Source organism: Salmo salar, chromosome ssa27 (assembly GCF_905237065.1).
Source record: "Salmo salar chromosome ssa27, Ssal_v3.1, whole genome shotgun sequence".
Taxonomy (NCBI): Eukaryota; Metazoa; Chordata; class Actinopteri; order Salmoniformes; family Salmonidae; genus Salmo; species Salmo salar.
This window is the reverse complement of record NC_059468.1, coordinates 3,116,424-3,127,390: the sequence shown is the minus strand read 5'-3', so window position 1 is coordinate 3,127,390 and position 10,967 is coordinate 3,116,424. Positions and strand designations below refer to the sequence as shown.

Genomic DNA, 10,967 nt, shown 5'->3' with positions numbered 1-10,967 from the left:
GGCGGCTGCGAACAAACCCCAACCTCCATCTCTTCGTTGGTTCTGTAGCAGAGAATTCATGTGCATTCCCCAATGAGAGATGATTTGTAGTGGAGTCCGAGCAGCGAGCTCCTTGTTGGCGGTTCGCGTCTTGGCAAGGGAGTGTGTTTTCCACCGCGTTGCTATGGAACGCGGGAAACAGCAGATGTAGGTTAGGTTAGACCTGGGCAGCTGCTGCAGAGGCCCATGCAGAGACAGACCTGCACTGTCTGACGGAGGGTATCGGCTGGGAATGGGATCAAAGGTCTGTCAACGCTAGGCAGGTTTCAGTGCTCTAAACCTGCTGAACCTCCCACCTCCATCTAACCTAACAAACACCTCACAAACACTCACCAAGGAGTTATGGATGAGGATAAAGAACTGTCACACTGCCACAGTTTGGTTCTATAGAGGTGCAGACATTTATTTTATATTAAGTGTAAGGTAATGTGAGTTAAATGGGGGATAAATCATGACTTGGAGGTCACCTGTGTTCATGTTTACTGCTGTTAAAATGTGGTTTGGTAATATTCAAGTACCGGCACACAACCTCCAAAACATGTCCTGATATGACCTAAAGGTTGAGCCAAACTAAGAGAGCCTTGTGTTATAGTCTGGTAGACCAGTGACAGCATTGGAAACTCTGACGAGAAGGAAATAGAACTCCACTTCAGAGTGGCAGTGAAATGAACTAACATATTACTGTAATGCGGTTTGACTGAATATCCTGTCTGGCAGTAGTCCACACATTGGAGTAGTCCACACACTGTGAGCCTTCAACACTGTGGGTAGAGCAAGCTGAAGACACTGTAGCCATTTAGCTAAAAGAGAATGGACATGAGCTACCTAAGTTTATTCAATCAAACTGGAGACCTAAGGTCAGGTCAAGGTCAATAATAGACAGCAAGAAAAATAGAACATTGATTCCTATGCCAAGAAAATGAAAATACGGCATCTTTAAAAGAGTAGAATACTGAAAGTCTTTAATTAAGGCTTTTAACATTATACATAGAGGGTTTTTGATAGAGATCTTTAATTGAGAAGGGATCAAGTTCCCTTCCTTGTCATTAAATATCAGCATTCCCCTGGGTTTATTTGTTGGGAATCATTTTCCATTTCATAGCTTGGCCCTTTTCTCATACCGTGCTTCCAGGAATGAAACTTTCACCTTGGTTCTTGATATAGCTCCATCCTGCAGTCCCTTTTATCATCCAATGATGCCTTTAAAAATGTCAAAAAGTGCCAGTCGAAAACGGGTAAAAATTGTATTAGTGTATCAGTATTGACTGCTCTCTTCTTTTTCCAGATACAATGGTACAGTACCCCTCTTTCCTATAATTGCACTGTATTGTCATTAGGAATATACAGTAACTGAATATACAGTACCAGTCAAAAGTTTGGACACACCTACTCATTCAAGGGTTTTTCTTAATTTTATACTATTTTCTACATTGTAGAATAATGGTGAAGATGTCAAAACTATGAAATAACACATATGGAATCATGTAGTAACCAACAAAGTGTTAAACAATTAAAAATATATTTTAGATTCTTCGAAGTATCACCCTTTGCCTTGATGACAGCTTTGCACACTCTTGGCATTCTCTCAACCAGCTTCACCTGGAATGCTTTTCCAACATTCTTGGAGAAGTTCCCGCTTTTCATTCACTCTGTGGTCCAACTCATCCCAAACCATCTCATTTGGGTTGAGGTTGGGTTATTGTGGAGGCCAGGTCATCTGATGCAGCACTCCATCACTCTCCTTCTTGGTCAAATAGCCCTTACACAGCCTGGAGGTGTGTTGGATCATTGTCCTGTTGAAAAACAAATGATAGTCCCACTGATCGCAAACCAGATGGAATGGCATATCGCTGCAGGTAGCCATGCTGGTTAAGTGTGCCTTGAATTCTAAATAAATCACTGACAGTGTTACCAGCAAAGCACCCCCACACCATCACACCTCCTCCTCCATGTTTCACAGTGGGAACCACACATGCGGAGATCATCCGCTCACCTACTCTGTGTCTCAAAGACACGGCGGTTGGAACCAAAAATCTCAAAGCAAGTCTCTTCTTCTTATTGGTGTCCTTTAGTAGTGGTTTATTTGTAGCAATTTGACCATGATGGCCTGATTCACGCAGTCTCCTCTGAACAGTTGATGTTGAGATGTGTCTGTTACTTATTTATTTGGGTTGCAATTTCTAAGGCTGGTAACTCTGCAGAGGTAACTCTGGGTCTTCCTTTCCTGTGGAGGTCCTCATGAGAGCCAGTTTCATCATAGCGCATGATGGTTTTTGTGACTGCACTTGAATAAACTTTAAAAGGTCTTGAAAGATCTTCATGTCTTAAAGTAATGATGGACTGTCGTTTGTCTTACTTATTTGAGCTGTTCTTGCCATAATATGGACTTGGTCTTTTACCAAATAGGGCTTTCTTCTGTATACCTCCCCTACCTTGTCACAACACAACTGATTTGCTCAAACGTATTAAGAAGGAAAGGAATTCCACAAAATAACTTTTAACAAGGCATACCTGTTAACTGAAATGCATTCCAGGTGACTACCTCATGAGGCTGGTTGAGAGAATGCCAAGAGTGTGCAAAGCTGTCATCAAGGCAAAGGGTGGCTACTTTGAAGAATCTCAAATATAAAATATATTTTGATTTGTTTAACACTTTTGTGGTTACTACATGATTCCATATGTGTTAATTCATAGTTTTGATGTCTTCACTATTATTCTACAATGTAAAAAATAGTACAAATAAAGGAAAATCCTGGAATGAGTAGGTGTGTCAACTTTTGACTGGTACTGTACATCATTTGGTATGCATAGCTATTGATAAAGTGCAAACAGTATTTAGTTAAGAGGGCTTTATATTTTCACCAGTCCAGTCATGGCTTTAATCCGTTTTTGGAGCAAATGCTGTAAATCTTAAAAAAAAAAAAAAAAAATCATGATAAATTCCTTGCTGATTGGATTGTTCAGTTTTGTTCCCTTTTACATCCATGACACACAACAGCCAATCTGTTTGTTCCTTGGAGTCACAAGCAGGACAAATAAACAGAGCACATACGAAGAGCCTCCACTGAAATCTCTCTCAGCTGCGTGGTTGATTGTAGTTCTCAGCCTCCCCAGCAGGGGCATTGTAGTTTCTGAGGCATACTTCCTTCTTCTCAATCTCTTCAAACTCTGTCACAGAGATGTCCTGGGGAATCTTCTCCTCTGAGTTGCTGCGTCCAGACAGCTTGTCTGGGTGCTCCATGTCATTGAAGCGTTCGGCCACACACTGTGCAGTCAGCCTGGCCTCGGGGTCGTGGTCCCAGCACTCGTCTATCGTGCCGCACACCACCTGGATGCCCTGAGGGAGGAGCAGCGGAGCACAGAGACTTACAGTCAGCAGTGGTACACAGATACTGGAGTCGATAGAGAGAGAGGTTGGCCCTAATCAGATTATCCTATGAAAAAAATAGCTGTTGTAAAACATAAATAAAATGTGCAAGGAAATTATGCAATAATCCATCTGAGAATGTGTGCATTATGCATAATGAAAGCAGGTCTTGTTACTTACTGGGTGGTTGATCCAGCTGCTGGGGATCTCTGGTCGTCCCCTGTCTCTGAGAACGCTGTCCTTCATACTCTCCACACACGGGTGCTCCCTCACCTTACCGAAGGGGGGCTCGTAGTCCTTTACCTCTGTACACAAACACACACAGAGCCGAACATTTAAAACAGGAGCCAGAGAGATACAGAAGTCAAAAGGTACGTTATAGGTTTATACAGTAGGTTCATAAACACACAGACAGAGCCACAGAACATTGTACTGTTTTGTGAATATTCAAATGTAGTTCTGGCCTCACTAAATGATTTTCCATGAAAGTGGACAATAAAGTATCATATCATATTGTATACTCAAACAGGAACAGAGAGATACAGAGGTTACAGAAGTAAAAAATGACATATGTTTTAGGTTTATAGGATCAGGGGCCAGGGAAAACCTGCCTGAGAGAAACAATCAATATTATTGCATTAGATCTCAGTGAAAATGTGCTTGAAACAACTCACCAACTCAGCGGTGGCTCAGTGTCAGCTATCTTATAACGCGGCATCCAAGATGCTCGTCAAACCGCATGCAGAAGTAAAGTTTACTCAAGGCAGAATTTCAAAGAGTTGGCTTGAGATGATGCAGTCTGGAAACTTTAGTCAATGGTTTGCAGAGAACTATTTATCTTTACATTGATCTGATCTGTACTTTGGGTAGAGCAACAAATCAAACTCAAGTTCACTTTGAAGAGTGGAGCTCTCGTATAAAAACATTTGTTTCAGAAAGGCCAAATTGGGTACCTAAAGTAGTCTGACAAATTCTGTGTAAGAACCAAGCGCTAAATGAAACTAAAAGTCATTTTCCAGATTTCCGACGCCAAAAAAAAATGGTATGCCAGTAAGTAAATTATCCTCAATAGCTCCATATTGCAAAAACATTGTTGGAAAATAACATTGAACAGACATGAGACAGAGCCAACTGAAAACAACAGGGTTATTCTGGCGCAATGGCACTGTGGCATTAAGAAATACATCCACAATGAATACCTGTACTGTACTGAAACTATTGTTTCACTTTTGCATTTGTTTAGTACTGCCATCGTGAATAGAATGAAGACATGGAAATAGTAAATGCATCATAATAAAACCTTTACCATCTCACAACACAATCAATCAAAACAATGATGAGTTGACCTGTTAAGTAAGCGGAGTCAAAAGGCCCAGCAGTCAGAAATGTGATTTTCCTGTTTTTTTATGAATATTTCCACACTATGAGGTTGGAATAACCACGGTGAAATTGTGTAAGAGCTGCTTGAAATTTCAGCCTGTTTTGATGGGATGGAGTTTGGCCTGCCAATTTTGACATCACCAGGCGGTAAATGAGTTAATAGACCAATAAGAAAGAGTTCCAAATCTCTCCAATAACAGCAAATGTTCAGTTTTCCCCACCTCAGTCAGAACACTCCCAGACAGTCCTAGCTAAATTCTTGCTTGAGAAATTGCTCTTTGCTAAGAAGCAATTTTTGTTTCTTTTTGACCATTTTAATTGAAGTAAGGTATTTAATGGGGTGGCAGGTAGCCTAGTGGTTAGAGTGTTGGACTAGCAACCAAAAGGTTGCAAGATCAAATCCCTGAGCTGACATGGTAAAAATCTGTCGTTCTGCCCCTGAACAAGGCAGTTAACCCACTGTTCCTAATCTGTCATTGAAAATAAGAATTTGTTCTTAACTGACTTGCCAAGTTAAATAAAGGTAAAATTAAAATTGTTACCCAGAAATGATTTGATATTGAGATAAAAATGGCTGCATTGGACCTTTAAAGCTGATCAGTTATTTCCCTGTACAGTACTGTAATACTGTTCAACTGAATTCTGGCTGACAGATGAGAAACGCACAGTCCCTGCCCAGAAGAGAGGCCTCACAGGAAGTCCAGATGAACACAGACAGGAATCGGATGCTAGGTCACGGCTTGAGCCAACAGCTGACTCTACAGGCATGAGCTTCCTGTTTTTGACAAGAAGATTTCCCTTGTTTCAGTGTTTTAGCAAAAGTACACCCACCTGCCCACCCATCTGTCATTATTCAAGCGAGTAAAGGAATAGAGGTTATTTATTTTATTCCTGGTGTCCCGTGTAGCTCAGTTGGTAGAGCATGGTGCTTGCAATGCCATGGTAGTGGGTTTGATTCCCATGGGGGACAAGTATGAAAATGTATGCAATCACTACTGTAAGTCACTCGAGATAAGAGCATCTGCTACAATGTAAACAGTTTCAGGGTTGTGTGATGGGAGCCTATAAAAAAAAGACAAAATTGTTTATTGTCTTATTCGAAAACATATGCCATATGAATAAATTGCATATTTTGGGAGCTATTGTTTTCGAATAAGATGATAAACAATTTTGTATTTTTTTTATAGGCTCCCATTTATAGGCTCCCATGCTAAGTCCACACTTAAGGTCATTTTGTGGTCTCCACACAAGCAGTGTTTGCTAAAAAGGAAGGAATGGTCAATATTGGTTTAAGAGAGAAACGTTTTTCAAGCCAACCAACCTAACATTAAATGCTGCAATGGATGAGACAACAACAAGACAAGAGAATGTAGATAGTGGTTTGAGAAAAAAGTTTTAACACTGACTGGATATATTTCTGAGAACTGCTCATGCAAAGCAAGTGAGTTACAGTTGAAGTCGGAAGTTTACATACACCTCAGCCAAATACATTTAAACTCAGCAATTCACAATTCCTGACATTTAATCCTAGTAGAAATTCCCTGTCTTAGGTCAGTTAGGATCACCACTTTATTTTAAGAATGTGAAATGTCAGAATAATAATAGAGAGAATGATTTATTTCAGGTTTTATTTCTTTCATCACATTCCCAGTGGGTCAGAAGTTTGCATAAACTCAATTAGTATTTGGTAGCATTGCCTTTAAATTGTTTAACTTGGGTCAAATGTTTTGGGTGGCCTTCCACAAGCTTCCCCCAATAAGTTGGGGGAATTTTGGCCCATTCCTCCTGACAGAGCTCGTGTAGCTGAGTGAGGTTTGTAGGCCTCCTTGCTCGCACACGCTCTTTCAGTTCTGCCCACAATTTGTCTATGGGATTGAGGTCAGGGCTTTGTGATGGGCACTCCCATACCTTGATTGTGTTGTCCTTAAGCCATTTTGCCACAACTTTGGAAGTATGCTTGTCCATTTGGAAGACCCATTTGCGACCAAGATTTAACTTCCTGACTGATGTCTTGAGATGTTGCTTCAATATATCCACATATGTTTCCTGCCTCATGATGCCATCTATTTTGTGAAGTGCACCAGTCCCTCCTGCAGCAAAGCACCCCCACAACATGAAGCTGCCACCCCCGTGCTTCACGGTTGGGATGGTGTTCTTCGGCTTGCAAGCTTTCCTCTTTTTCCTCCAAACATAACGATTGTCATTATGGCCAAACAGTTTTATTTTTGTTTCATCAGACCAGAGGACATTTCTCCAAAAAGTATGATCTTTGTCCCCATGTGCAGTTGCAAACCGTAGTCTGGCTTTTTTATGGCGGTTTTGGAGCAGTGGCTTCTTCCTTGCTGAGCGACCTTTCAGGTTATGTCGATATAGGACTCGTTTTGCTGTGGATATAGATACTTTTGTACCTGTTTCCTCCAGCATCTTCACAAGGTCCTTTGCTGTTGTTCTGGGATTGATTTGCACTTTTTGCACCAAAGTATGTTCATCTCTAGGAGACAGAACGTGTCTCCTTCCTGAGCGGTAAGACGGCTGCGTGGTCCCATGGTGTTTGTACTTGCGTACTATTGTTTGTACAGATGAACGTGGTACCTTCAGACATTTGGAAATTGCTCCCAAGGATGAACCAGACTTGTGGACGTCTACAATTGTTTTTCTGAGGTCTTGGCTGATTTCTTTTGATTTTCCCATGATGTCAAGCAAAGAGGCACTGAGTTTGAAGGTAGGCCTTGAAATACATCCACAGGTACACCTCCAATTGACTCAAGTGATGTCAATTAGCCTATCAGAAGCTTCTAAAGCCATGACATCATTTTCAGGAATTTTCCAAGCCATTTTAAAATACAGTCAACTTAGTGTATGTAAACTTCTGACCCACTGGAATTGTGATACAGTGAATTATAAGTGAAATAATCTGTCTGTAAACAATTGTTGGAAAAATTACTTGCGTCATGCACAAAGTAGATGTCTTAACCGGCTTGCCAAAACTATAGTTTGTTGACAAGAAATTTGTGGAGTGATTGAAAAACGAGTATTAATGACTCCAACCTAAGTGTATGCAAACTTCCGACTTCAACTGTAAATGAGGATGACCTGTTCAGTTAAGGTCAGTTAATGATGTTATAAAGTATTTTTAAAGCACATATCACGTTCCTATTGACTCACATATCTGTATTAGAACTGTTAATGAAGAAATCACCTTTTATGATAACTGACAAATTGACACATCGAGATTCATCATACATCAGAGTGGTCAGATGACGCAGATGCTAAGCTAGAGGACTGTTTTGCTAACACAGGCTGGAATATTTTTCATGATTTTCATCCAATGGCATTGAGGAGTATACCACATCAGTCACTGTGTCACGTCCTGACCAGTAAAGGGGTTATTTGTTATTATAGTTTGGTCAGGACGTGGCAGGGGGTATTTGTTTTATATGGTTTGAAGTGTGTGTTTATGTAGAGGGGAGTTTTATTTATGTTTCTGGGTTTTTTGGTTTAGTTCTATGTTGTACAGTTCTATGTCTGTTTCTAGGGTGTTTATTTCTATGTTTATTATTTGGGATTGGGGCCTTCAATTGGAGGCAGCTGGTTATCTTTGCCTCTGATTGAAGGTCCTATAATTAGGATTTTGTTTGTTTTGGGGATTGTGGGAGATTGTTCTTTGTATTGCTGTGTGAGCCTACAAGACTGTTTGTTGTCCGTTCATCGTTTTCTTGTTTTGTTTCGTGTTTAATAAAAATGAGCATTCACATACCCGCTGCGCCTTGGTCCAATATTTACGACGGCCGTGACACACTGGCTTCATAATAAGTGCATCGATGACGTTGTCCCCACATTGACCGTACGTACATATTCCAACCAGAAGCCATGGATTACAGGCAACATCCGCACTGAGCTAAAGGGTAGAGTTGCCGCTTTCAATGAGCAGGACAGTAATCCAGACGCTTATAAGACATTCTGCTATGCCCTACAATGAATCATCAAACAGGCAAAGCGTCAATACAGGACTAAGATTGTATCCTACTACAGATGTGGCAGGGCTTGCAAACTATGGATTACAAATGGAAAGCCAGCCGCGAGCTGCCCAGTGATTCAAGCCTACCAGACAAGCTAAATGACTTATATGTGTGCTTCAAGGCAAGTAACACTGAAGCATGCATGAGAGCACCAGCTGTTCCGGATGACTGTGTGATCACACTTGCCGTAGCCGATGTGAGTAAGACCTTTAAACAGGTCAACCTTCAAAATGTACCAGGATGTGTACTCAGAGCATGCGCTGACCAACTGGTAAGTATCTTCACTGATATTTTCAACCTGTTCCTGATCGAGACTGAAACACCTACATGTTTCAAGCAGACCACCATAGTCCCTGTGCCCAAGAACGCTAAGGTAACCTGCCTAAATGACTACCGACCCGTAGCACTCGCATCTGTAGCCGAAAAGTGCTTTGAAAGGCTGGTCATGGTTCACATCAACACCATCATCCCAGAAACCCTAGACCCACTCCAATTCCCATACCGCCCCAACAGATCCACAGATGACACAATCTCTATTGCACTCCATACTGCCCTTTCCCACCTGGACAAAAGGAACACCTACGTGAGAATGCTGTTCATTGACTACAGCTCAGCGTACAACACCATAGTGCCCTCAAAGCCCATCATTAAGCTAAGGACCCTGGGACTAAACCCCTCCCTCTGCAACTGGATCCTAGACTTCCTGACGGGCCGCCCCCAGGTGGTAAGGGTAGGCAACAACACATCTGCCACGCTGATCCTCAACACTGGGGTCCTCAGGGGTGTGTGCTGATTCCCCTCCAGTTCTCCCTGTTCACCCATGACTGTATGGCCGAGCACTCCAACACCATCATTAATTTTGCCGACGACACAACAGGGGTAGGCCTGGTCACCGACAACAATGAGACAGCCTATAGGGAGGAGGTCAGAGACCTGGCATTGTGGTGGCAGAACAACAACCTCTCCCTCAACGTGATCAAGACAAAGGAGCTGATCGTGGGCTACAGGAAAGGAGGGCCGAGCACACCCCCATTCACATCGACGGGGCTGTTGTAGAGCGGGTCGAGAGCTTGTCCACATCACCAACAAACTATCAAGATCCAAACACACCAAGACAGTCATGAAGAGTGCACAAGAACGCCTATTCCCCATCAGGAGAAAAGATTTGGCATGGGTCCTCAGATCCTCAAAAAGTTATTCTGCTACACCATCGAGAGCATCCTAACTAGTTGCATCACCGCCTGATATGGCAACTGCTCGGCATCCGACTGCAAGGCGCTACAGAGGGTAGTGCTTACGGCCCAGTACATCACTAGGGCCAGCTTCCTGCCATCCTGGACCTCTATACCAGGCGGTGTCAGAGGAAGGCCCTAAAAATTGGCAAAGACTCCAGCTACCCGAGTCATAGAATGTTCTCTCTACTCCCGCATGGAAAGTGGTACCGGAGCACCAAGTCTAGGTCCAAAATGCTCCTTAACATCTTCTACCCCCAAGCCATTAGAATGGTGAACAGTTAATCCTTACCCCGCACATTGATTCGGTACCGGTAGCCCCAGGATACAGCCTCGTCATTTTCATTTTATTGTGTTACTTTTTTTGTTTAGTTTATTTAGTAAATCTTTTCTAAACTTGTATTTTTCTTGAAACTGCAATGTAGGTTAAGGGCTTTTAGGTAAGCATTTCACTGTAAGGTCTAAACCTGCTGCATTCGGCGCATTTGACAAATTCAGTTTGATTTGATTTGAACAAGTGAATCAAGAAAATGTCTCAACATTCCCGCTCTGTAGTTCACCATCGACTTCCTCTTGCTGGTTTGTAATGTTGATACAGTACATTTTTGGCAGCTCAGACATGGGTTTCCATAGGTTTAGACTACATGGCCAGCCTCTCTCTCTCTCATGCTATTAACCATCAGGTCTCAGTCTGGTTTCCTGGTTCAAAGACTGACCTGTTTAAGTTCCTGTGCTACCACAGTCATATGTTTGTTACTATGACTCATTCTAGAGACTCCTGTTCAAACTGTACCCTGTGGTTGAGAAAGCATGCCACCACCTGAGTATATCTGAACCACCTGAGTATATCTGAACCATAACTTGCCAGTTCTGATGTTATCGCGGGTGTAGCGAAATAAATGCTTATGTTCCTAGCTCCAACAGTACAGT

The 10,967-nt window shown here is 42.1% G+C and overlaps 1 protein-coding gene across 2 annotated transcripts in view; it reads right to left on the bottom strand.

Annotated features, from left to right (window-relative positions):
* Positions 1 to 2,638: 2,638 nt before the first annotated feature.
* LOC106588201 (TGF-beta receptor type-2) overlaps positions 2,639 to 10,967 on the bottom strand; it is a 29,626-nt gene continuing 21,297 nt past the window's right edge. The window contains exons 6-7 of one of the 2 annotated variants that reach the window (XM_014176960.2): positions 3,587 to 3,711; positions 2,639 to 3,376 (exon numbers count right to left, since the gene is read on the bottom strand). In XM_014176960.2, coding sequence (XP_014032435.2) covers positions 3,116 to 3,376; positions 3,587 to 3,711 — 386 coding nt within the window. In that variant the 3' untranslated portion in view covers positions 2,639 to 3,115. The remainder of the gene's footprint in view (positions 3,377 to 3,586; positions 3,712 to 10,967) is intronic. The other variant, XM_014176959.2, reaches the window with a different exon arrangement.